General features: G+C 39.1%; 1 protein-coding gene across 1 annotated transcript in view; it reads right to left on the bottom strand.

The window, feature by feature from the left end:
* Positions 1 to 26,281, bottom strand: part of LOC100704460 (calcium/calmodulin-dependent 3',5'-cyclic nucleotide phosphodiesterase 1A) — a 37,806-nt gene extending 11,525 nt beyond the window's left edge. Inside the window, exons 1-10 of the mRNA XM_019356080.2 lie at positions 26,200 to 26,281; positions 25,741 to 25,885; positions 18,130 to 18,312; positions 12,655 to 12,721; positions 12,279 to 12,395; positions 11,795 to 11,935; positions 6,161 to 6,261; positions 4,072 to 4,200; positions 1,070 to 1,171; positions 543 to 663 (exon numbers count right to left, since the gene is read on the bottom strand). Coding sequence (XP_019211625.1) covers positions 543 to 663; positions 1,070 to 1,171; positions 4,072 to 4,200; positions 6,161 to 6,261; positions 11,795 to 11,935; positions 12,279 to 12,395; positions 12,655 to 12,721; positions 18,130 to 18,312; positions 25,741 to 25,885; positions 26,200 to 26,281 — 1,188 coding nt within the window. The remainder of the gene's footprint in view (positions 1 to 542; positions 664 to 1,069; positions 1,172 to 4,071; positions 4,201 to 6,160; positions 6,262 to 11,794; positions 11,936 to 12,278; positions 12,396 to 12,654; positions 12,722 to 18,129; positions 18,313 to 25,740; positions 25,886 to 26,199) is intronic.
* Between the last annotated feature and the right edge of the window lie 1,666 nt (positions 26,282 to 27,947).

Raw genomic sequence — 27,947 nt, 5'->3', positions numbered from 1 at the left:
CAATAACATTACTCATAGCTTTCTGAAATACCGCATTCAGCTGCAATACAACTTGCATATGTCAAGTGTTTAAGTTTAATTTAAAGAACTGCAATAGACTAATATTCCTATTTTTGCAGTCAGTCCTACACATAAATTGTTTTCCTGTCTGACTATAGTGTAATTGCAGATGCAGATTGCAGCAAAACAAAGCTCAAGGTTTTTTTTTAATTTGTTTGTTTGTTTTTTGGCAGCACATGAAAACTTCTAGGGTCGTTACTTCAGTGGATGGGCAAGGTGTAAATAAGTCTGTACATACTTCTGCTCCATTTTGGACTTGATAATTGAGTGGTTATTTCATGTCACAGAAATTTTGTTTGTTTTGTTTGAGCATGTGTGTACATGTATATCCAGCTATCTGTGTATATGTATATATTGGTTTGTTTGTTTTATGAGTCCCAAATAAAAGGTTATCATCATTATAGTATGGCTCCCACTTCCTTTACACAATAAAGTGTCAATGGAGGGACTAGGAGGTAGGTGCTAATTTTTCAGGTGACTACCTGTCTGAAGAACTCCTCTAGCAGGGATGTTGTCCAGCGATGATGGAGGTCCCAGCATTTGGCAGGGTGGCTGATGTCAGCAGTGTGCAGCAGCAGTGATAAAGCCTTTGGTTTGTCAATCCTGTTAATAAAGAGTAGTTAGTCAATGGTGGGTGTTGCCAATAAACAAACAGCAGCTATTCAGCTCCCAAAGAAAAGTACATTAAAATTGGGTAAATATCAGTGTACTTTTCGAGTGCAATGAAACTTCCAAGAGTAAGATCTAGAGAGAAACCATGATTGCTAAATCAGTTTCAACTTTTCCAAGGGAAAAAAGAATTATTGAAAATAAAGCTAAAGATTGGCCATTGGCTTTTGGATATAGAGACTCTGTTAATAAGATCAGAATTGTCCTGATTTTCAGCAAACATCCACAAATATGATATCTACACATTATTGTTGCTGACAGTATTTAACAAAAATATCTTTATCCCAGTCTTTCATACATTACTGCTGATTATAATAAGAGTTTGGAAACCAATACTCACGCCTCAGACTGCTGCAGGAGGCTTTTCATGGCTTTGATCTGCTGAAAGTGGCAGGACATGTCAGTGGCCAATACCATATCCACTACTAATGCCCGCAGTTCTCTGAAACAATAAATGTAGACAGTAAAATATTCCAAAAATAGAAATAATAGCAATCTGAAAGGATTAGGATTCAGGCACTGAATCTGAAATCTGTCATGTAACAGAATTTTTCATAAATGATACAGTATTTTCCTGTTATTTTTAAATATGTGAAATATCAACACAATTATTTAAAAAAAACTAGCACATAATTAACATGTGTAATGAAAAATAAAATTAAAAAAACTGTACCTGTAAATAAACATGTTTTACATTTTTTAAATAAACTTTTTACACAGAAAAAGAGTGCAAAAATACAGTTGCAAGTTTAACATAATTTCATATATATATACCTTGTTTATTTAAAAGATAAAACTGTCGAATTCTAGTTTTGTGCAGCAAATACACATTTAAATGCACACTTGATGCACTGAGCGTAAAATGACCCCAAAATGCTACTAAAAGAAGTAAAGTTTCTGTAATTTTATGTGGGTTTGTTAACTAACAGGTATGTTGTGAAATTATAGAAGTTTGGTGGGAAAATGATATGAATGATTTTTTAAGAGTATATAACATCTACTAGAATTAGTAAAATGCCAAAAGGTACAACTACGGTAATCTACAAATGGTGTATGCTATATTACCAAAATTGGTAAAATAACAGAAAAATAATACAAATAGAAATACATAATCATTATTATCATTAAGATATCACCTTATTTTATGTCTTAATGCATGCTCAATCATCCAGTTAAGTAAATCCCAAAAGGTTGATTACGTCCATTGGACGTAGAGTTTTCAGTGGGAGAAACTTTTTATCACTCATCCAAGTGACTTCTTCAGTCTCAGCTGACTGCAGGTTTCCCCATTCTTATAAACAATACATTTGTACAATAACTGAAACCAGCCCACTGAATGAAAAATGGGCTGTGAGGTCAATTCCTTGATCATTGCAAATTCTCATGACCATCAACAACGACTGATCAAAGCCCACTGATCATTGATAAAAGTGATCAATGGCCATGAGTGCCATTCACAGAGAGTTGGGGAAGGGCTGGAATCACAGCATTATAAGATGACGAAAGACGTACTCTTAGGCCCCCTCCTCGATTCAGAGATGGTCTTTCCCTTTTCACGTATATGGCCTCCTTGACTCCCTGCTCAAACCAGTGTTCCTCCCTGTCCAAGATGTGTAAATCCTCATCATTGAAAGAGTGACCACTGGCCTGTAGGTGTAAATAGACTGTGGAGTCCGCAGTCTATTTACATGAAAAAAAGAGGAAGACCATCTCTGAATTGAGGAGGGGGCCTAAGGATACATCTTTCGCCATTTTACAATGCTGTGATTGCAGCCATTCCTCAACTCTTGGGAAGTTGGGGGAGTGCAGGGACACTTTATAGATAAATATGAAAAGTACTGTTAAGATGAAAGCATGCATAGACGCAGCGGCTTACTGTTCTTCATGTTCGATGCTTTGTTTTCTATATTTTATACATGTATATGTGTGGGTGTATGTGGCATTTTACTTCTGTATGTCTGGCAAGGTCGTTAGGGCCTTCTGAGTTTGGGATTACACTGTGCAAGGAACATCAAGTGGGACTATCATCACTTCCACAGCATTCCAGAGGATATAATAAGAACTCCACAGTGTCCATGGTTGGTTCTTCCCAGTGGCAAGCCCAAGAGGAAGTGTAAACACAGGAGGCAAAGGCGAGGCTGCAGGGTGGGCCATCTAGCAAGGCTAAAGAAAGCGACTGCTTCCGAGCATTTTCCTCTCCATTAAGTCCATAATCAACAAAATCAATGAACTGAGAACACGGGCTCCAGTCAGCAACTGTGTACGGGACAGTAGCATTGTATTACTACAATCTGGTATTGACGCTACAGTAATCAATACCAGACTCGGCTACTGAGTTAGCATGCTGCACGGTCCACCATCACGACCGAAACAGCCACTCCAGTAAGAACAGAGGAGAGGGTTTATGCTTATGTATGCATTTACATCAATGCAAACATTGGAAGGCAGCAGCAGCCCAAGCCTAATGGTGCAGGAATATGCTGGCCTAGGTCTTCGCTAAGATCTTCAATGCTTCAATCCTGCCATGCCTGAAGTCGTCCACAATTGTCCCACTGCCTAAACAGACCAACATTAGCAGCCTCAACGTTACCGACCAGTTGCTAGTTCTCGAAACACTTCATTACAACAGGTGTTACCCTGTTGTAATGAAGTGTTTCGAGAAACTGGTCCGACGCCACATCATGTCCTGCCTGCCACTTGCACTCCTACTTCAGTTGGCATACAGAGCTAATAGATTAACTGAAGATGCCATTGCTACAACGCTCCACACCACCATATCCCACCTGGAACAACAGGGCAGTTACACCAGGCTGCTCTTTGTTGACTTTAGCCATATCTTAAGATGTATGCAGTATGAAGTTTACTTCCAACAAAGGAAAAGGAAAACAAAAAAGCTGAAACTTATGGAACCTGAACTGGAAATATAAACTAGGAATAGGAAACGTTGGGAAACACGAGAAAAGTAAACACTCAGGAGGTAACAGGAGGTAACTGGTCCTTGAAATACAAGGACCAGGACTAAGATGCATGAGCTTGACTTAGGACAATGAGACATGACTGACTGGCACAGGAGACACTGGCATAATAGAGAGAAGAGATTAGGATAGACTGGAGACAAAAGGGTACTAACACAATCAAACAAGAATCAAGAACAAGAAATATAGACAACAAAACTCAGAGGCACTACGAAGTACAAAATTAAGAACAAATAATAGAAGCACTGAAGAAAAGTTTCTTAAATTGAAAAGTCCACAACAGAAATTCAAAACACTGGGACAGGACCATGACAGATGTGGAGCAGCTACACAAATTGAGAATATTTGAATACTGTTTACTGATTACCTCCAGTCTTCCTTTGAAAGATTAGAGAGAATATTCATTTCCTCATTATCATGTAGAAGGCGATAGACAGCACTGACATGATGGTTCTCCAAAACAGCTCGGTCATTGTAAAATAGTGCCGTGTCTGACCTGCAAATGCCACAGAACATTAGTCATCACAGATTTTTTTGTTGTTTGGTAATACACACATATATATATACTAAAAACAATATTATGATTATCAGATTATCATATGTGATGGAAATTCCTTTTTAATTTATGTACAGGGAGTGCAGAATTATTAGGCAAATGAGTATTTTGTCCACATCATCCTCTTCATGCATGTTGTCTTACTCCAAGCTGTATAGGCTTGAAAGCCCACTACCAATTAAGCATATTAGGTGATGTGCATCTCTGTAATGAGAAGGGGTGTGGTCTAATGACATCAACACCCTATATCAGGTGTGCATAATTATTAGGCAACTTCCTTTCCTTTGGCAAAATGGGTCAAAAGAAGGACTTGACAGGCTCAGAAAAGTCAAAAATAGTGAGATATCTTGCAGAGGGATGCAGCAGTCTTAAAATTGCAAAGCTTCTGAAGCGTGATCATCGAACAATCAAGCGTTTCATTCAAAATAGTCAACAGGGTCGCAAGAAGCGTGTGGAAAAACCAAGGCGCAAAATAACTGCCCATGAACTGAGAAAAGTCAAGCGTGCAGCTGCCAAGATGCCACTTGCCACCAGTTTGGCCATATTTCAGAGCTGCAACATCACTGGAGTGCCCAAAAGCACAAGGTGTGCAATACTCAGAGACATGGCCAAGGTAAGAAAGGCTGAAAGACGACCACCACTGAACAAGACACACAAGCTGAAACGTCAAGACTGGGCCAAGAAATATCTCAAGACCGATTTTTCTAAGATTTTATGGACTGATGAAATGAGAGTGAGTCTTGATGGGCCAGATGGATGGGCCCGTGGCTGGATTGGTAAAGGGCAGAGAGCTCCAGTCCGACTCAGACGCCAGCAAGGTGGAGGTGGAGTACTGGTTTGGGCTGGTATCATCAAAGATGAGCTTGTGGGGCCTTTTCGGGTTGAGGATGGAGTCAAGCTCAACTCCCAGTCCTACTGCCAGTTTCTGGAAGACACCTTCTTCAAGCAGTGGTACAGGAAGAAGTCTGCATCCTTCAAGAAAAACATGATTTTCATGCAGGACAATGCTCCATCACACACGTCCAAGTACTCCACAGCGTGGCTGGCAAGAAAGGGTATAAAAGAAGAAAAACTAATGACATGGCCTCCTTGTTCACCTGATCTGAACCCCATTGAGAACCTGTGGTCCATCATCAAATGTGAGATTTACAAGGAGGGAAAACAGTACACCTCTCTGAACAGTGTCTGGGAGGCTGTGGTTGCTGCTGCACGCAATGTTGATGGTGAACAGATCAAAACACTGACAGAATCCATGGATGGCAGGCTCTTGAGTGTCCTTGCAAAGAAAGGTGGCTATATTGGTCGCTGATTTGTTTTTGTTTTGTTTTTGAATGTCAGAAATGTATATTTGTGAATGTGGAGATATTATATTGGTTTCACTGGTAAAAATAAATAATTGAAATGGATATATATTTGTTTTTTGTTAAGTTGCCTAATAATTATGCACAGTAATAGTCACCTGCACACACAGATATCCCCCTAAAATAGCTAAAACTAAAAACAAACTAAAAACTACTTCCAAAAACATTCAGCTTTGATATTAATGAGTTTTTTGGGTTCATTGAGAACATGGTTGTTGTTCAATAATAAGATTATTCCTCAAAAATACAACTTGCCTAATAATTCTGCACTCCCTGTATTGATAACATGTTCTGTATGTGCTTTATACTTTATTCCACATAAGTATTGTAGAGTAGGTTAGATATAGACAGGGACACCCAGGCACCATTAGACATTAAGGACAATAGACAGCTAGAGAGACCCCTCTCTGACCCTTCAGGAAGAGGAGGCCTCCCTGGGGAGGGCGTTTGACAAGTAAAATTATTTACGACTTTTAAATCCTAAACACTAGATCCCCTCAGAAACTGCAATAATTTGAATGTTGCTCAGTAGGAATTACCTGGTCTGAATATGGAAGTTATTAGTAGTCCCTGTATGCTCATAGTCATGGATGGCAGCTGCAAAAATAATGGCAAAGATCTCCAGCTCAGTTAGCCAGTGCTGAAAGAAAGTGAGATGTTGCATTTTGTATGTAGTAACAAACAAACAAGCAATAAATATGTATATAATATTGCTTTACACAATTGTTAATATAAAAAAAATTCAATAGCCACTTAAATCTAAGGTTTCACGAGTTCTGTGTTTAGAATTGCTTTAAAGGTATACTGGTCTTTCTTGAACTGCAAGATTAATGGATTCCCCAAAGACAAACCTAAAGAATGATCAAAATCTGTCCAAAAAAGACAAAGGTATACCGACTATTGGATTGCAGCAGTGTATCCCCTTTAATGTTTTATCAGGATTTGGGGTAGTTTTAAGGTTTTAAATGTTGTGGCTTGTGTAGAGATTACAAGATTCCACTCCAGCGGTCGGAGGAAATTATAGGTTAACATCAATGGATATGTTAAGGCAAGTTTCTGGTTGAATTGTTCACAGCATGATGTGTCCATGAACCTGAAAAATAAGCCCTAACTCCTGGCTGAAGACCAGGAGGGCTGTTATTTAAGGTGGGAAATCAAAAAGTTGGGTTAGTAATTTGGGGGAGGAGAAAACTGGCTGTTTAACTGGAAAATTGGGAAGGTGTCTGAGAGACTGCGAAGCCATAGATGCAAAAATGACACACACAAACAGAGAATGCATTAACCTTACAGAGACAAGACAAGCTCATGAAGATTAATGCATAGATATTGATTAAACCTGGGTAAGAAAACAAGCATACGCAATGAAGATCAGCTTGCTACTTGTATGAGTGATGGAATGGTGTGAATGTTTAATAAAATAGACTTAAAGCTTGAAGTTGAAGTTGACTCAAAGGGGTTATATGACAGGGGAGTGACCTATGGAAAAAACAAAAGAAAAGTGATTAAAGTAGTATAAAAGAGTGACTTAGGAGTGCTCTTGCACTGATGGATCAAAGCAAGTGATGAGTATAGAAAAAAAATTAAAATAATTGAATAATGTGATAAGGTTTAAACATGTATTTCTCTTGTCAAGTTGGCTTGTTGAGATATGAGTCTATGCAAATTAGCTGGAGTGAGTGGTGACGAAGACACTTCCTGTGTGTCTGTGTGTGACTGAGGCTTTCAGTTGAGGAAACAGAGGAGTGACTGAGGAGGATTATTGGGCGACAAATATAATGGTAAAGTAACAGGATAATTGATTACGGTGGGCAGGATTGTTCAGAGGTGCAGATTTGGACAGGACATTTATAATGTAGTGATGATACATTGTTGTAATGGGTTTACATCTTATGCTGAATGAAAACATGGCAGAGTGAGGAAGGGAGACATTGTTGAAACGGTCTTTGATCTTTTGACGAGGTCCAGGTCGCAGTGAATGGGTGAACTTTGAGATTGTTTCAGAGTTTTGAGGCTGTTGTTTCTATTTCAAGAGAGGGAGTTTGATTAAACATGGACATGTCTGAGAGGGGCCCGAAATTTTTGTAGTAGTGCACTCAGAAAAAACCTGTCAGGTGATTTTGTTTTGTACTTTGATGAGCTAATAATCAGCTCTCTTTTTTCTCATTTTTGTTCTAAGCAGGCCTGAAAGAGAGTGGACTAACAGCGCTGACAAAATTACTGAGTACGAACATAAGGTGGGCTTTCCAGATCATAATTGGCGGTGGAGACCTGATTGGTTGTGAGTCTCTGTCTAAAAGGATTGTAGCGATTCAATCCAGTCAAAAGCATAAAGAACTATTTTTTAGAAGGAAAAAACAAAATAAAACAAATGATTGAGCTCATTTTGCTGATGTGGAGCATCTGATGATTCGCGCAGAAGGCTGTGGTATCAGCAAAAAATATCTTGTGTGAATGTGTGTGACTGGACCAAAGAGGGAATGAATAAATGTGGACATGTGGACAATGTGGACAATATATGTGCCTGAATGTGGACAGACGTGTTGTCATGCCAGAAGGAGAAAGGGGAAGGTTTCTTCGGTTTGTTTTGCTTTTGTCATAAGCAGGACGAGTGGAAGACTTAATTCTGGGGATGTTGATTTTGGGTTGCTGATGTTTGCTTTGAGTAAAATTTCTGTTCTATCGACTGGAGTTAGATTATGGTATTACATTATATTGTTGGGTGTATGCTAAATGCTAAAAGGGGAAATATTTTTTGATATAACTTATGTTACCATTAACTGAAGTAACACATGATTGATAACTGTTCTGTTTTAAGTTTATTTTTGTTATAACACAGATTGGATCACAAAGGAGGAGAGTTGGTTATGAAATGTAAAGTACAGGTTTTGTTTCCAGGAAGTTCCAAGGATACAGGCTCTGGATGGAGCGAGGACTTTGAGAAGATTTGACATGATGATTAAATTGATTTTATTCCTTAAATACAGGGTTGCAGGGCCAGAGCAGAGAGGAGGATTGCTGAGCTGTTTTGAGAAATGATATGACTAACCTTGTTGTTTTAATTTCCTAAGCGTGGGTGAAGCATTTTGAGTTTTTTGCCACATGAGATGTGTCAAAAAAGAGAGGGATTTAAGGTTTAATTTGTTTAATTTGAAATGGGTTTTAGGATCATTTAATGACATTTTGGGGTTTTTTGATAATTTAGATATGGCAGTATTGAGGCAGAAATTGTTATTTTTAAATAAAGTTATTTTTAAAGTAAAATGAACTGAATCCTGTTTAGAAGATAAAAGGCCGGTGTTCATGAGAAGTTGTACACCAAATTTAAAGGGAAATTGTGGGACATTTTGGAATAAAAAGATATGCTTTGGGGAAAACTAGCGAAGATGTTAGGAGTAGAAAAGGTTTTATTTCTTTTTGATTTCTAGGATAAGTGGTTATAATGCAGGCTTACACATACACACATTACATAGATTTATTTCTGGGGTAGAGGAGAGAGCTTCTTAAGAGAATGTTAAAAGTGTCACTGACCCAAATGAATAGCATTGAAGATTATATACATAGAAATGATTTTATACACACTGCATTTTGTGCCTTTAAAGGAGTTGTGGCTCAGAGAGTCGTCTCTTGAGGGTTAAAAACTTTTGGTTAGCGTTAATGATTAGCCAATCTACTGTGAGAATGACCTGAGTTATTGAAGGATTGCACACGCTTACAGACATATGGAGTTCTTAATACACATGACAGTATTGATTTGAGGCCAAGGGCCTGAAATTCCTTTAGCTTTTATCTGAATTTGAGTTGGCCCACTAACAAGTGACAGAAAAGAGGAACTGAATAGGAGTTTCGCTTGTAACTAAACTGTGTGACATGTAAAATATTGGGATAACACATGCAGCTCCACATGAGTCTTATTATATAAAATGTAGTTATAGAATAACAAACGCTTGTCGAAATGACCAAGGTTTCTTGCTTAAAAAAAAAAGGACCAAAGGAAGGAATGCATTTATTTTGGTTAAGACTGATAAAGTATAATTAGAATGTATCATTACATTAAGAGCAGCAAAATGAAATAACATGCTATACCAAGAATCGAAATAACACAGGAAATGTGGGTTTAAAAAAAAAAAAAAAAAATGAAGTTAGGGTTAACACATAGAAGTTGTTTTAGGGAGCTTTTAGCTATGATGAAATTTATTGAGGAGTAATTAATTATGTGCTTACACTTAGTTGATTAAAGTGGTTGTTTTTTCTTTGATCCTTTAGTAGAATAGGCGCTTATGATGATTTTTCTTGTGAAAGGTGACTTTAGATCAGAGTTACATGCAGCTGCGACAGTACAGGATGTTGATGATCAGATAAGGGAGAATAGGGGAGCAGCAGGAAGCACCTGCAGAGACGTGAAAGCAGTGCTTTAAGAGTTTACAAATGATGAGTAATGTTGAATAATATATAGAAATAAAAGTCAAAAACCGGATACGTAATTAGGTTCATGTTTTGAGTAATATTAGGTTGAATCAGGTTTGAATAAAGAGAACAATTGAGGGACATAAGGTAGGGAAGCCGTAGTAGGGAAAAAGTGTTTTCTATCCTTTACAGGATTAGATTTCCACAAGAGAGGGTCAGAGCGGGAACAGTGATCCTAATGTCCATGACGTCATGGGTGGACAGGGAAGCAGCTGAATGGGCCGAGGAGTGACCCAACACAATGTATGGCGACCTCTGGTGTGCCAGAGGTCGAGAGAGGGGAATGTAGAGATTACAAGGATATTTTGCTGCTATTTCTGCTGCTATTTTTATGATCATTAGTACTATTCCATTAATTATTAATATTGATATTGCATTTAGATGTTTAAACATATTGGCACCCAATTAAGCTTTTATTACAAGTCCAGTAAGAACCACTTTAAACTGTTGAGTTGAATCTATAATCTTAAATGTTTATATGCAGACTGCAGTGTGAAAGAGTAACTCTGTGCCAAAATAAGACAGGAAGTTACATGTTTTTGAAGTTACATGCTTTGCAGGAAGTGAAACCGAAAGCAGAGTCTGAGTGCAAGTATTTTGAGTAGGTTATGAATCTTTAGTATCTTTTATGTATCTATATCTTTGGATTAAGCTTTTAGTAGAGGTTAAAACATTTACTCAACATATTACATATATGGTTCCAATTAGGGTATTACATGTAAGGATGAGCCTGTGTTCTGGTGAAAGGTCAGAAGTGCAACGGGTGAGATGAGAGAGCATTTAAGGACGAGACACACATACACACACATAGTTTCAGTTGTGTACGTGCTGGCCTTCTGTCTGGTGGAAAGGTTACAAGGTTTAGCTGATGAAGTGAAGGGTGAAATAAAGGGCAGCAGAAGCTGACACACACATACACATACATATAAGTAGACTCATTTAGTAGGTAAGAAGTTAAGATGTGTTTTGCTGTAACTGCAAAGTTGGTGTTAGTCTGTTCCAGGAAGTACACCAGATGTCCCAGAGATAAGCGACACCGAGGCTGGGGGAAGCACCTGGGTTCGAGCCGGAGACAAATGTTCTTTTTAAACTTTTTAAACTATGTCAAAGTTAACTGAACGTTTGTGGTTTTGGATTGATGTATGCTGTATTGTGTCTGAGAGGGGGGGGGAGCAGTATCACCCCAACCCTGTAAAGTCTTTGTTCTGACTATTGTAAGACAGTTCAACACTGAATCTGCACAGTGTTGGACTCCACATGTGTATTCATTAAAATGTCGTCTAATTGCACCCGGCAGGATCAGTGGTCATTATTTTTGGTCTTCCTCCTCAATTTCTGAACCCTAACACTTGCTAGCAGGTCATAACAGTAAAGAAAAAAATGAGCCCATTACTTCAAGATGAGTCTGACCTGCAAATGCCACAGAACATTAGTCATCACAGATTTTTTTGTTGTTTGGTAATACACACATATATATATACTAAAAACAATATTATGATTATCAGATTGTCATATGTGATGGAAATTCCTTTTTAATTTATGTACAGGGAGTGCAGAATTATTAGGCAAATGAGTATTTTGTCCACATCATCCTCTTCATGCATGCCCATTACTTCAAGATATGAAAAAGGCTCTCTTTGAGAACTGGAAAGAACCAAAGCAGTTTTCCTGGTTACATTTTAAATCACCATTAACCAAGCAAGACTTACCATAATTCCACTCTTAATGAGCAGGTAATGGACCGTTTGTGTGACATCAGCAGCATGTATCAGGTTGTGGTAGGGATTTTTGTACTTGCTGTATCCCATTTCCAGTGACTCCACAAATGATGTGAGTGCAGAGGTAGGAATCTGATATTGAGACAATGCAGGAGAGAAGCATGATGACTGCAAAGTTAAGTCGTATATGATTACATCACTTTAAAGCGCTTTGAGTGCTCAGAAGAGTAGAAAAGCGCTATATAAGAACCAGTCCATTTACCATTTACCAAAAGATAACGCCACATAAAAAACAACAAAAAGTCATTTATAGTCTATATGGGAAATTTTTTCACAAGGTTATTAAAGTATTGCACTTCTTAAACAAAAATGCAGACCTTGTTGTTTTAGAATTAGAAATTCCCTTTAAAACTTAAAATAATATGAGGTTCAATAATTTAAATGATACATGGAAGCTGTCTTTATTTGAGTTTACCTTGAAACGATTAATCAGGTTATATCTGTTGAGCAGTTCAAAGAAGACAATTTTCAGAGCATGGTTTCCGCTGGCATCATTCAGTGCAAACACATCAAACGACCACATATCTACATGCTACAGACACATAGAAACCAGTTTTATTATCATTTGAATAACATAAACAAGTGTTTCCTTGTGTACCTTGTCCTAATTAAGTCATACACAAAATGGCAGTTTCTGTTCCTGCATATTAGTATGGTAGACAGAAGACTTTTTCCCTGGCCTTAATCTTTTAACTCTATTGTATAACTTGCTCATGACATTTTAATACTGGGATTAAAACTGAATGCAGAATCACATACATCACCATCACCAAGTACATGTGCATTTATACCTTAAGCATAGTGATGACATTTAGGGAATAACTGAGACCAGTCATGTTGGAGGTTCGTCTGAACATCCTGTAACCCACAGACAAAAGCACACAGCAACACAAGCACACACCAAATGAACTAATGCACTATGCCAGTATAGTATAGTAACTCATTTATTAATTTGAATATGTTACATTTATTTTCTGACATTTTCAGATGATAGAAAAGAAGTAATATCAAAGGCAATATTAAAAAAACATCCATCCCCAAAACAGAAGATCCCCAGAGTTTTGAAGCAGTACTGCAATATTAGGCCAAATAATAAAGAAAGATTAGCTTTTGTTTATTCTAAATTGTTATTCAGTCTAAGGGGCAAAATAAGTATATTCTATTAAAGCCTTGTCAACCTCAATTTTTTTTACCATTTCATTTTCTATATTGATAAAGTAATGTTTATATTTCTGGCATTACTTCTGTAATCTGCGTAACTTATTTTGAGAATAATATTTGTTGTACTGAGTGGTTCGGATTGGCTCCCAAGCCATTCTAATATAATATCTGTTGACCTGAGTTGTGGCCATAATATGCTATTCAGAGGTAAAAAGGTAATTCAAAGCTATTACTAGATACTAAACAGATTTTCTCTGATCACTCCAGTATCCTAAGAGCCCAGAGACAAGTTGTTAGGTTAACTGCTGATTCTCAATTAACTGTAGGATGTAAGATAGCTAATGAACATCAAGATAGATTTAAGATTAATTCTAATTGGTGCATGTGACTTGGAGAGTAAAACAGTGAAATGTGGATTATTAAATATTAGGTCTCTCTCCTCCAAGTCTCTGTTAGTACATGACTTAATAATTGATCAACAAATCGATTTACTCTGCCTTACAGAAACCTGGTTGCAGCAGGATGAGTATGTTAGTTTAAATGAATCAACACCCCCGAGTCATTCTAACTACCAGAAATCCCGAAGCACAGGCCGAGGGGGCGGTGTGGCAGCAATTTTTCACACCAGCCTATTAATTAACGAAAGACCAAGACAGACTTTTAATTCATTTGAAAGCCTGATGCTTAGCCTCGTCCACCCCAGCTGTAAAACTCAGAAACCAGTCTTACTTGTTATCATCTATCGTCCACCTGGGCCTTACACAGAGTTTCTCTCTGATTTCTCAGACTTTTTATCTGATTTAGTGCTCAGCTCAGATAAAATAATTATTGTGGGTGATTTTAACATCCATGTAGATGCTAAAAATGACAGCCTCAACATCGCATTTAATCTGTTATTAGACTCAATTGGCTTCTCTCAAAATGTAAAAGAACCCACCCACCACTTTAATCACACTCTAGATCTTGTTTTAACATATGGCATAGAAACTGAATATTTAACAGTGTTTCCTGAAAACCCTCTGCTGTCTGATCATTTCCTGATAACATTTACATTTACAATAATTGATTACACAGCAGTGGAGAGTAGACTTTATCAAAGTAGATGTCTTTCTGAAAGTGCTGTAACTAAGTTTAAGAATATAATCCACCCACTGTTATCATCTTCAATGCCCTGTACCAACATAGAGCAGAGCAGCTATCTGAACGCTACTCCAACAGAGGTCGATTATCTTGTTAATAATTTTACCTCCTCACTACGTACGACTCTGGATACTGTAGCTCCTGTGAAAACTAAGGCCTCAAATCCAAAGTCCCTGACTCCGTGGTATAATTCTCAAACACGTAGCCTAAAGCAGATAACTCGTAAGCTGGAGAGGAAATGGCGTGTCACAAATTTAGAGGATCATCATTTAGCCTGGAGAAATAGTTTGCTGCTTTATAAGAAAGCCCTCCGCAAAGCCAGAACATCTTACTATTCGTCACTGATTGAAGAAAATAAGAACAACCCCAGGTTTCTCTTCAGCACTGTAGCCAGGCTGACAAAAAGTCAGAGCTCTACTGAGCCAACCATCCCTTTAACGTTAACTAGTAATGACTTCATGAACTTCTTCACAAATAAAATTTTTATCATTAGAGAAAAACTTACCAATAATCATCCCACAGATGTAATATTATCTACAGCTACTCTTAGTACCATCAATGTTAAGTTAGACTCTTTTTCTCCAATTGATCTTTCTGAGTTAACTTCAATAATTAATTCCTCCAAACCATCAACGTGTCTTTTAGACCCCATTCCTACAAAACTGCTCAAAGAAGTCCTGCCATTAATTAATTCTTCGATCTTAAATATGATCAACCTATCTCTAATAATCGGCTATGTACCACAGGCCTTCAAGGTGGCTGTAGTTAAACCTTTACTTAAAAAGCCATCTCTAGACCCAGCTGTCTTAGCTAATTATAGGCCAATCTCCAACCTTCCTTTCATATCAAAAATCCTTGAAAGAGTAGTTGTCAAACAGCTAACTGATCATCTGCAGAGGAATGGCTTATTTGAAGCGTTTCAGTCAGGTTTCAGAGCTCATCACAGCACAGAAACAGCTTTAGTGAAGGTTACAAATGATCTTCTTATGGCCTCTGACAGTGGACTCATCTCTGTGCTTGTCCTGCTAGACCTCAGTGCTGCGTTCGATACTGTTGACCATAATATCCTATTAGAGCGATTAGAACATGCTGTAGGTATTACAGGTACTGCACTGCAGTGGTTTGTATCATATCTATCTAATAGACTCCAGTTTGTACATGTAAATGGAGAGTCCTCTTCAGACACTAAGGTCAATTATGGTGTTCCACAGGGTTCAGTGCTAGGACCAATTCTATTTACATTGTACATGCTTCCCTTAGGCAACATCATTAGAAGACATAGCATAAATTTTCACTGCTATGCAGATGACACGCAGCTCTATCTATCCATGAAGCCAGGTAACACACACCAATTAGTTAAACTGCAGGAATGTCTTAAAGACATAAAGACCTGGATGGCCGCTAACTTTCTGCTTCTTAATTCAGATAAAACTGAGGTTATTGTACTCGGCCCTGAAAATCTTAGAAATATGGTATCTAAGCAGATTCTTACTCTGGATGGCATTACCTTGGCCTCCAGTAACACTGTGAGAAACCTTGGAGTCATTTTTGACCAGGACATGTCCTTCAATGCACATATTAAACAAATATGTAAGACTGCTTTCTTCCATTTGCGCAACATCTCTAAAATTAGAAATATCCTGTCTCAGAGTGATGCTGAAAAACTAGTTCATGCATTTATTACTTCCAGGCTGGACTACTGTAATTCACTATTATCAGGAAGTCCTAAAAACTCGCTGAGAAGCCTTCAGCTAATCCAAAATGCTGCAGCAAGAGTACTGACAGGGACTAGAAAGAGAGAGCATATTTCTCCTGTTTTGGCTTCCCTTCATTGGCTTCCTGTTAAATCCAGAATTGAATTCAAAATCCTGCTCCTCACATACAAGGTCTTAAATAATCAGGCCCCATCTTATCTTAATGACCTTGTAGTACCATATCACCCTATTAGAGCACTTCGCTCTTGCACTGCAGGCCTACTTGTTGTTCCTAGAGTATTTAAAAGTAGAATGGGAGGCAGAGCCTTCAGTTTTCAGGCCCCTCTTCTGTGGAACCAACTTCCAGTTTGGATTCGGGAGACAGACACTATCTCTACTTTCAAGATTAGGCTTAAAACTTTCCTTTTTGCTAAAGCATATAGTTAGGGCTGGACCAGGTGACCCTGAATCCTCCCTTAGTTATGCTGCAATAGACGTAGGCTGCCGGGGATTCCCATGATGCATTGAGTTTTTCCCTTCCAGTCACCTTTCTCACTCACTATGTGCTAATAGACCTCTCTGCATCGAATCATATCTGTTATTAATCTCTGTCTCTCTTCCACAGCATGTCTTTCATCCTGTTTTCCTTCTTTCACCCCAACCGGTCGCAGCAGATGGCCGCCCCTCCCTGAGCCTGGTTCTGCCGGAGGTTTCTTCCTGTTAAAAGGGAGTTTTTCCTTCCCACTGTCGCCAAAGTGCTTGCTCATAGGGGGTCATATGATTGTTGGGTTTTTCTCTGTATTTATTATTGTGCTATCTACTGTACAATATAAAGCGCCTTGAGGCGACTTTTGTTGTGATTTGGCGCTATATAAATAAAATTGAATTGAATTGAATTGAATGTGACTGGTATTGCAACAAGTGTTCATCAAGTCTAGAGAAATGCTATATAAATGCCAGTCCGTTTCTATTGTTTGTGTGGTATCCATGGAAACAAAATGATGCATCTTAGAGCCTGTCAGGAGTATATGGATATTTTGCTGCTATTATTTGCTGCTATTTTTATAATCATCATTACCATTTCATTAATAACAGTTTTGATATTGCATTCAGATGTTCAAACATATTGGTATCATATTAGTCTTTATTATAGGTCCAGTAAGAACCACATTAAACTATTGAGTTGATTCTATAATCCTAAATGCTTTTGAATGTTTTTATACTCTTACACTGAAGTCCAGACTTCAGACTAGACTGAGTTGCAGGCTGACAGGAAATGCCATGCTTTGCAAAAGTGAAACCAAAAGCAGAGTCTGACTACAGACGTATACAGAAGTATTTTGAGCAGGTTATGAACAATTAGGTTATTCTTTAGTGTCTTTTATGTATCTATATCTTTTGATTAAGCTTTTAGTAGAGGTTCTTGATTGAAACAGTTGTTTAATACATTTTACATATAAGTCAAGATCATCACACTCAGGATGGCCTCAGCCTGGTTGCATAAGCAGAGAGGTCAAAGAAGGTGCAGCGCAAGGATCATACATGCACAGACATACACACACACACATACACCCACATACAGTTAGAGAGGTTCATTTGTAGGTGAAAGTTTAAGCATGTTTTGCTAGGGTTGCAGTTTTATGTTGGTGTACGTGACTGTTTGATGAAGAAGCAGGTGCACGATGCGAGAGCTGAGCTAGCTTGCGGGAAACCACCGGGGAGAAGATGGAAGCCAGTGTCCTTTTAATTGTGTCACAAGTTGTCAAATATAACATTTGTGGTTTTGAGTTGACGTATCATGTATTGTACTGCGGAGTTATAAGAAATACCGTTTTCAGAGAGTTATGGCCTTATTTGTCTGATTAGAAGAGAACAGAACATACCGGAGAGGTTTTCTGCCCCATCTCATCAGGAGGAGATAAAACAGGGAGCCAAGGCCGCCACTTCGGTGCCGTAAGAGAGAAAGAATTGAATGTTTAGGATTTTACGACTAGGTGGGGGCCACTAGAGGCTATAAGAGGCTGAGTAACCCTCCACCATTTTGAGATTTGCTGTGACCCTCTTCATGCATGTCTCCCCATCCGGATGGTTTGTGCTCATAAGTGTTAAATTGTATGGAAATAAATAATTGTTGATTGAGCATTTATACACCGAGTATTGTCCTTCCTTTAGCCCAAAGATGAAAAGAATTGGGAGATTTTAACACTATGCTGACTTGTTAAACTGACTTGTATTTTGACTTGTAACTTGACTAGTTATCTTAAGCCAAACCTCTCCACAAAGATCCCAGCCTGTACTGCACGGACGATGCTGCGAAAGTGTGGTTTGTCTTCACTGTGGTGCAGCAACAGGGTTCTCTGCCGTGTAAAAGTGGAGGCCAACCAGTCACGAACCTCCAGTGGTACAGAGTCTGACTGGATATCACTCAGCTCATCATCTTGGCTCCCCAGTTGTCTGCAAGACCATTCGCAAAAACACTGAATGTACATTTTCATCTTCTAAAATAATTAATCTATCATCCTCATCTTAAATGAACCAAGCCAAGCCAACTTTAATTAAAACAGCACTTTAAAATGGCAAGTTGTGACCAAACATAAATAAAATAAAATAAAATAAAATAAAATAAATGAAAATTATTTGTAGAGAAACCCGTGAGTGACAATGCTCAGGACTTTTTATGAGTATGCTGTGGCCAGTGCCATCCTCTATGCTGGTAAAACTAGACACCTTTGAAACTTCAGGGTCAGGTCAGGAATTCAAGTCCCAACCAGAGCATCTTTATCCAGTAAGGGTCCCTAGGCTAGACGACCCCCCCCCCCCCCAATATAACCAAGCCTTCCTCGGATATAAGCAAGAGACAAAAAAAAACTGAAGCCATACCGACTCACATGTCACCTGGATTAACAGGGTCTGCATCAAGTGTTCAGGAACCAGGACACACTGATGATGTCATGGTCACCGTGTCTGCCCGGCCGGCCCCACAAGGCCACATGTGTTTTTGTGTACGTTCTCCTCTCGCCTCCCTGCCGGGGCGGAGCTCACTGCAGGCTCCCGCCCTCGGCGCACACACACCTGTCTCTCATCAGGCTCCAATTACGGGTTGGACACTTAAGGCCGGGACGCAGACAGTCTCATCGCTGGATGATTGTGCAAGACACGTTAGGGAACCTCATTGTGTATCTCTAGCTCTGTGAATTTTCCTTGTGATTTTCTGCGTTACAGCGTAACCGACCTTTACCTGTGCACAGTTTCGCCGGACCCGTGACCCACCCGATGTGTGAACCTTTGTGAAGAGAGGAGCGAGAGTGAATGTGATTCCCTTCCCGGACTTTCCCTTTGGACCTTGGATCCCCGCTATTCCCCCCACACTGTAAAATCTAATATTGTGTTTAATTAAAAATATTAAGTAGGCTGAACTCAATTTTTATCTATTTATTATTAGAACTCAATTTAAGTAAGTTACCAGTACTTTTTATGCAAAAACGCTGATCAACTCAATTGAGCCTTGACCTCCCGGTCACCTATCGCGCTGGTGGATAACAGAGCTCTCCGAAAACGTCAAAGCACTTTTGCAAATATGTGATATTTTAATAAATTAAGTAGATATTTGAGCATTACACAGCTACATTCTCACCTGAAAATATCTTAAATTTATTTTGTGACCCAGAAAGGGTAATCTGGGGAAAAGGAGGATCGCATTTGTCGGCTGCAGTTGTCGAAGCCTGTGTATGCGTACTTGTGTGTACTTGTGGTCTCGTGCAGTGTTGCCAACTCCTCAGTAAGGAAAATCGCTATTGGCTGTCCTAAAAGTCGCAGGAAGTCACTAAATGATGTCATCGCCTAATTTGCATAATTGGTCACGCTAATGTAATTGTAACCCACGTTGTTGGAGAGAGAAATAACATCGTGGAAGAGACATAAAGTGAGTAAAAAACGTCCTAAATGCAGTTAGAATTTATTTAGAAGTACAAATTAAATTTCTTTTAGTAATTATTGTTTTTTAATGTCATAATTCCAACCCTGCTCCTTTATCCGGGTTTGGACCGGCAAAAGTGACCCGAAATTGGCACTCTGGTGGAGTTACTTTGTGTGTGTGTGTGTGAGTGTGTGTTTATAAGTAGTTTAAAACCTTGTGATCCACAAAACAACATACCGTATTTTCACGACCATAAGGCGCATTTAAAAGTCTTAGATTTTCTTCAAAAAGTACGGCACACCCTATAGCGCAGTGCGCCCTGTGTGTTGTAATGAGGACGTAGTAGAGAACACCATGAGAACGCTAAAGGGTGAAGTGTGGGCGTTGACTTTATCGCACATACCTGTATAAAAGAACAGGTATGTGCGTTATGCAGGACATCGTTGTTTTAACAACCCTGAAAATGGCAAAGAGACACGCTTATGAAGCACAGTTTAAACTGGAGGCCATCAGCTACGCGGAGGAACATGGAAATCGAGCAGCGGCGAGAGAATTTAAGATTAACCAATCGATGGTTCGCAAATGGAGGAAGCTAGAAAACAAGCTCCGGCAGGTCAAGAAAACGCAGCTGAGTTTCCGCGGACATAAGGCGAGGTGGCCCGAGTTGGAGGAAAGACTCGAGCGGTGGATCATCGAGCAAAGAACGAGCGGGAGAAGCATTTCGACGGTCACCATTCGGCTAAAAGCAGTTTCACTAGCTGAAGAGATGAACATTGAACATTTCCAAGGAGGCCCGTCTTGGTGCTTTCGTTTTATGAAACGGTGCCATTTTTCCATCCGGACCAGGACTACGGTAGCGCAGCAACTTCCAGCGGATTACCGGTATAAGGAAAAGCTGGCCATCTTCCGCTCCTACTGCAGCAAACACATCGGCGACAAAAACATCCAGCCCAGCCACATCACAAACATAGACGAGGTCCCGCTCACTTTTGACATCCCGGTGAGTCACACTGTGGAGAAGAAGGGGACCAGCACGGTAGCGATACGCACAACGGGGTATGAAAAGTCTTCTTTTACTGTTGTGCTTGGCTGCCATGCTAATGGACAGAAACTGCCGCCTATGGTGATTTTTAAGCGAAAGACTTTGCCTAAAGAGAAGTTTCCAGCAGGAATCATCATTAAGGCAAATGAAAAGGGCTGGATGGATGAGGAAATGATGAAAGAGTGGCTGAGGGAGGTGTATGTAAGGAGACCAGGTGGTTTTTTCCACGCATCACCATCGCTCTTAATCTGTGACTCTATGCGTGCCCATCTCACAGCCGATGTGAAAAAACTAGTGAAACAAATGAACTCTGAGCTTGCTGTCATTCCGGGAGGCCTGACAAAGGAACTCCAACCGCTGGACATCGGTGTGAACCGCCCGTTCAAAGTAAGGCTGCGAGCGGCGTGGGAGCGATGGATGACCGATGGAGACCACAGTTTCACCAAGAGTGGAAGGCAGCGCCGGGCGAGTTACGCCACAATTTGCCAATGGATTGTAGATGCTTGGGCTAACATGTCTGCTGGCACTGTTGTTCGAGCTTTCGCAAAAGCCGGCATCATTTCCGAGGAGCCGCACGGCACGGAAAGTGACTCTGACAGTGAAGAAAGTGAACCTGGCATGTTTGGTGGAGATTTAGCGCAGCTGTTCAATTCAGACACAGAGGATGAGGACTTCGATGGGTTTGATTGATGATAAAAATGTGAGTACCAAACTTTATTTTGCTCCTGCTTTATTTTTAAATACGCACACTTGTATGCTTGTGTGTTGTTGATGATGACGATTACTGGTAATAAAAATGTGAGTACCAAACTCAGTTTTGCTCCTGCTTTATTTTTAAATATGCACACTTGTATGCCTGTGTGTTGTTGATGATGACGATTACTGGTAATAAAAATGTGAGTACCAAACTCAGTTTTGCTCCTGCTTTATTTTTAAATATGCACACTTGTATGCTTGTGTGTTGTTGATGATGACGATTACCGGTAATAGAAATGTGAGTAAGGTACCGAACTCAGGTTTGCTCCCGCTTTATTTTTAAATACGCATACGGTACTTGTATGCGCCCTATAATCCAGTGCGCCTTATGTGTGTGTTAAATACAGTAATGGCACACATAACTGAGACTGCGCCTTTTAGTACAGTGCGTCTTATGGTCGTGAAAATACGGTAACAGTAAAAGAAGAACTGACTGCGTTACAGTCAGTGCGGGAGCAGCGGCTTCGCTCGTGCGCGATTCATTTGCCGTTTGGAGGCATAGGTGTGAACATCTCCTGCCCTGATAGCAGCTGGGGGAGGACTATCCTCCTCCTGTGAGTGCTTTGGCACGGGTGAGGTGCCCATGGCAGCACCGCTGCTTGTTGAGAGTAAGAGCGATACGCGTTTTCACGTCAAAAAGTCATCATAAATAAGTCTCCAATAACACCAGAAGAAGTTGCCAGATTTGTCGCTAGTCGCTTTTTAGAAAAAAAAGTCGCTAAGGGGTCTGAAAACTCGCTAAATATAGCGACAAAGTCGCTAAGTTGGCAACACTGGTCTCGTGGACTTTTGATACGTGGGAGACCAAGTACTGTTCCAATTCAAGGTACACATGAAGCCGAGAACGTGAAAAAATCCGGGATGTGTTTTTGCTCCTCCCGTTTTATCGAGCACGTATCAGTGTTGACTTGTGTGGACTTCGAGGGACTTAGTACAGCTAAATATCCCAGAATGCAATTCGTCCAAAACTCAAACACGGCAATGGCGGAGGAGCGCAGCTAACAAACTTTTAAATATTACTTTTTCTGGGTCACAAAATAAACTTTTAAGATATTTTCAGGCGAGAATGTAGCTCTGTAAACTTAAAATATCTGCTCAATTTATCAAGACATCACATATTTGCAAAAATGCTCTGACGTTTTCGGAGATGTCTATTTTTTTTCTTTTATGCTTTGTGGCAGCTTTTGAACATCTGTGGCATGTCAAATCTAGCCTTTCTTTAACAACATAAGCAAACTGCTTTTATATTTAACCACTTTTCGGTTTAATTACATTTTAAATAATAATAATAACAATAGTATTTTTGTTAAAAAATGTGTTTAAAAACAAGTTTTGTTGTGAAAGCTATAATCCAGATTAGTGGCTTGTTAAATGGTTAAAGTCTAGGTTGTCTTTATACTTGAGAATAAAGTAATATAGCTTGTCCTTCTAAAGAATAATGTTTCTTATGATCCAACTATGGAATTTAACTTGTGTCATTATCTGGTCATTTTGCTTATTAGAAACTTTATATATTGGAAGTTGGCTTTTAACAAGCATGTAATGATTATATTTAAATTATGTGTCTAAAAAAAGACCACCTATCTCTTTAGGCCTAAGCTGACAGTGCCAATACCACACATTCAGACACAGTAGTAGATGGTGTTTTTAATACTATGTGTGTTAGTCTAATTTGGTTGTATGGGGTCTACATTGACCTTCTGTGTTGTAAGTTATAATGATTGCATAGCCATTAAGGTTCAAATCAGCTTCTAAAAAATGTTCTGTTTTTTTTTTCTCCCTCTGCTTGCTTCTTACTGTCTTTGAGGCTCGGGACCAGCACTCCTGCTGTTGGACAGAAAGACATCAACTCAGTGGTAAGTATTTTGGTTTTCCAATATATTAGCAATTGTCAGTGACATTTGTATTAATCAGGCTGAACTTTAATCATACTTTAGATCAGCCTGTTTTACTTATTGTTTTATTTGTGCTTTGGTTTGGGGAAGTTGTTTCTTTACTGATCTTTTCCTGTTTTCTGTTATTAGACTTGAGATATAACTGCACTATGCTGTTGCTGGTGACTCCAGTTAATTCTACAAGAAATGCTGTGTAAGTAAACAAACAACAACAGTTTGGTCTGCATTTCTTGAAAGATCACATCCCCCCCAAACTTAGTTTAGAGGGTCTACACTGTATACAGTGAAGTGTACAAGTTTTCTAACAGCAAAATTTGTTTTGTGCCCAAATCATTTTGCAGATCATTAGAATGAAAGTTATTTACCATGTTTGCATAGCCCTTTTTAAAATGATGCTTTCATGACATTATTGTGTGTCGGGTGGTGGTCAGGGCTATCCAGTCTGACAAGTGGGACATTGAATGTCACCTCTCTGGTGGGGAGGGAGCCTGAGATTGTCTAAATTGGAGTATTTTCTATACCAAATGCAGAAAAAAATGTTTTAAGAAAGCAATTAAGTTCATTTTCCAAAAAATATGATTGTTTGCTTGCAGGACACCAGGAGAGATGAGTCCTCCGTCACAGATGGTGTGGTCAGTGAAGATGGTCGCCTGCAGGTTCAAGCTCATTGCATCTCCAACCCACATCCACTGCCACTGTACTTAAGGGAAGTTAAAGACTTTCTTCTGCACTTACATTTGGATCACCTCGATCTATGATAGTCATTCAGGCAGTAATACCTGGACTGGAAACAAGCCATCCTTAAAATATTACAACATTCCAGCGCCTGTGTTGGAATGAAAAACAAATGTGTTGTTTAAAATAGAGACTGCACTTGTGACAGAACAACAAATATTTTATTTTGATTATATAATAAGTACAAAACAAACTTGTGGTAGGCCTAAACTTATTTTCAGAATAATTAAATCAGAGACTTTGTTTCATTGTAAGATTATAACAGTAATGGCAATATAATTGTTTGTTGTTCAAGAGAACAGTGTCCAGTATGTTGGCTGTTATACTTTCTTGCATTTGAAAATAGTTGGGCTGATTTTAACATTAACAATTAGTATTGTACAGTCAGAAATATCAAGTTATTCTTAATACTGCATACTTGCAATGAATAAGTTGTCCTAACAGTCTTAAGTAAGCTTTACTTTTTTTTATTGAGGCAACGAGTTTGCATTTTTTTTTTTTTTTTTTTTGAGTTCTGGAAACTAAATAGGTTTTTACTCTGTACTCAAAATGGGCAAGTTGCCCTAGTTTAATCATCTTAAGTAAAACTTTACTCAATTTTTTTTGAGGCAACGAGTTTGCATAGTTTTTTGAGTTCTGTGAACTAATTAGATTTTACAGTGCACTGTATATATCTGCACTTGGTGACTTTGTAAATAAGCATTGTTCCTTGCATTGAACTCTGCTCTGCGCCTGAGTCCTACTACAGCCTGTGACAGATGAGAGGTGGGCTACTGTAACATGAAGACACAAGTTTAGAAGAGATGAGGACGCTGTTGGAATGCTGCTAAGCTACTGGGCAAGTAACCCATAAGGGGTTACATAAAGAGGATGTGGGACCTTCAATACCCAGCCAGACTGATGGCGAAACAACTAGTGCTCAGGATTGTTAAGTGCGAGAGGAACTGACATAAAACATAGGATCATAGTGAAGGTGGAAACCTGGACCCTCTTTAGCCGGTTACCAAGGTTATGTGACATACCCTCTACTATAAGACGTGAATGCAGCACTACGCACAATCCCTGCTGCGACCATTAATGAGACTAATGAGCTGATCTATACCACAGTGAACAGTAGATGCTTGGATACAAGATAGACAGCCACAAGGAGCAGTACTGTCATTTCTGTCATGCCTGAGGCCATGAAAACTGGTCAAAATGGGAGACGCCCCCTAGGCTAGTCAAGAATGACCAAACTAAGATCTTGTGGGACTTAAAGATACAGACGGACAAGCTGGTGATGGCTAACCACCCGGACATAGTAGTGGTGGACAAGCAGAGGAAGACTTCTTTGTCCAGAAGAGCACACTCCTAGGAACAGCAAAGATACTGCGCAGGACCCTCAAGCCCCCAGGCCTCATATGTTTGGCGTTGCGCAACATTTTAAAATGCTTTATTGCATTGTGAATATTACATTGTGTTATTGTAATACTGACTATTTTATTTTTCCACCACTGATTAAAGTCTATACGTGGGAAAATTAGCTGAAAGCTCCTTACCTGTTTTCCTCAGAACAGAGAGATTCAAGGAGACAGGCTGCAAACTCCAGGTTTTTCTTCAGCTCCACCACAGATGCTTCTCCCTTCTCCAGCTGTTTAACAAGACATCGTAACCTACAACAAATAGCCCTTATCTCAGTATCACCTCAAAACTGTTAACACACCATGTGCTTGAGATCTTAACTCTCTCAGAGAACGAATCACTTATTGTCAGAACCAAATGGGAGAAAGGTCTGGAGTATTCTTTTGAAGATAGTGCTGGGTTAACCTTCTTCCAAAAATGATGTGGGCTTTATAGGTAATTGAGAAATTTTGAGAAAACCTTGGTCTTGTTAGGATAAGTGGCATCCATCTCAGTTTGAATGGAGCAGCTCTCATTTGCAGAAATCTGGCCAAATTTATAAATAATCTCTGGTTCTCTTCCACAGTATGTCTTTTGTCTTGTCTCCCTCCCCTTACTCCCATTTGGTCGCAGCAAAGGGCTGCCCCTCCCTGAACCTGGTTCAGCCGAAGGTGTCAAAAGGGAGTTTTCCCCTCCCATTGTCGCCAAAGTGCTTGCTCAAAAGGGGGTCATCTATGTTTTTTTCTGTATTCCTGTAGTAGCACCTTTGATTTTGATTTGGTGTTATATAAATAAGATGGAATTGTTTGTATTGAAAACAGATGTGATTAAATTTTATGGCTTAGTATTATGACTAGAACTGGGAAGTGCAGAATTAAACAAAATTGTATTTCTTATTTGTGAAACACTGAAATGTCCAAAGCAATTGTGCTTTGGATAAGTTGGATAAAAACCCATCTCCATTGAGACTGTGTCAGCTCCCAAACAGACAAAAAACAAACTAAAAACCAGCAATAAACAACTTAAACATAAAAAATCACAAAGAAAGAACAATACAGTATCCACATCTGAACCAAAGAGTAAAACAGTGAAATGTGGATTATTAAATATTAGGTCTCTCTCCTCCAAGTCTCTGTTAGTACATGACTTAATAATTGATCAACAAATCGATTTACTCTGCCTTACAGAAACCTGGTTGCAGCCGGATGATTATGTTAGTTTAAATGAATCAACACCCCCGAGTCATTCTAACTACCAGAAATCTTGAAGCACAGGCCGAGGGGGCGGTGTGGCAGCAATTTTTCATACCAGCCTATTAATTAACGAAAGACCAAGACAGACTTTTAATTCATTTGAAAGCCTGATGCTTAACCTTGTCCACCCCAGCTGTAAAACTCAGAAACCAGTGTTACTTGTTATCATATATCGTCCACCTGGGCCTTACACAGAGTTTCTCTCTGATTTCTCAGACTTTTTATCTGATTTAGTTCTCAGCTCAGATAAAATAATTATTGTGGGTGATTTTAACATCCATGTAGATGCTAATGACAGCCTCAACATGGCATTTAATCTGTTATTAGACTCAATTGGCTTCTCTCAAAATGTAAAAGAACCCACCCACCACTTTAATCACATTCTAGATCTTATTTTAACATATGGAATAGAAACTGAACATTTAACAGTGTTTCCTGAAAACCCTCTCCTGTCTGATCATTTCCTGATAACATTTACATTTACAATAATTGATTACACAGCAGTGGAGAGTAGACGTTATCACAGTAGATGTCTTTCTGAAAGCACTGTAACTAAGTTTAATAATATAATCCACCCACTGTTATCATCTTAAATGGCCTGTACCAACATAGAGCAGAGCAGCTACCTGAACGCTACCCCAACAGAGGTCGATTATCTTGTTAATAATTTTACCTCCTCACTACGTATGACTCTGGATACTGTAGCTCCTGTGAAAACTAAGGTCTCAAATCAGAAGTACCTGACTCCGTGGTATAATTCTCAAACACGTAGCCTAAAGCAGATGACTCGTAAGCTGGAGAGGAAATGGCGTGTCACAAATTTAGAGGATCATCATTTAGCCTAGAGAAATATTTTGCTGATTTATAAGAAAGCCCTCCGCAAAGCCAGAACATCTTTCTATTCGTCACTGATTGAAGAAAATAAGGACAACCCTAGGTTTCTCTTCAGCACTGTAGCCAGGCTGACAAAAAGTCAGAGCTCTTTTGAGCTTAGCATCCCTTTAACGCTAACTAGTAATGACTTCATGAACTTCTTCACAAATAAAATTCTTATCATTAGAGAAAAAATTACCAATAATCATCCCACAGATGTAATATCTTCTACAGCTACT

Source organism: Oreochromis niloticus, linkage group LG9, assembly GCF_001858045.2.
Source record: "Oreochromis niloticus isolate F11D_XX linkage group LG9, O_niloticus_UMD_NMBU, whole genome shotgun sequence".
NCBI lineage: Eukaryota > Metazoa > Chordata > Actinopteri > Cichliformes > Cichlidae > Oreochromis > Oreochromis niloticus.
Note: the sequence above shows the minus strand (reverse complement) of the source record. Positions and strands in the feature narration are given on the sequence as shown.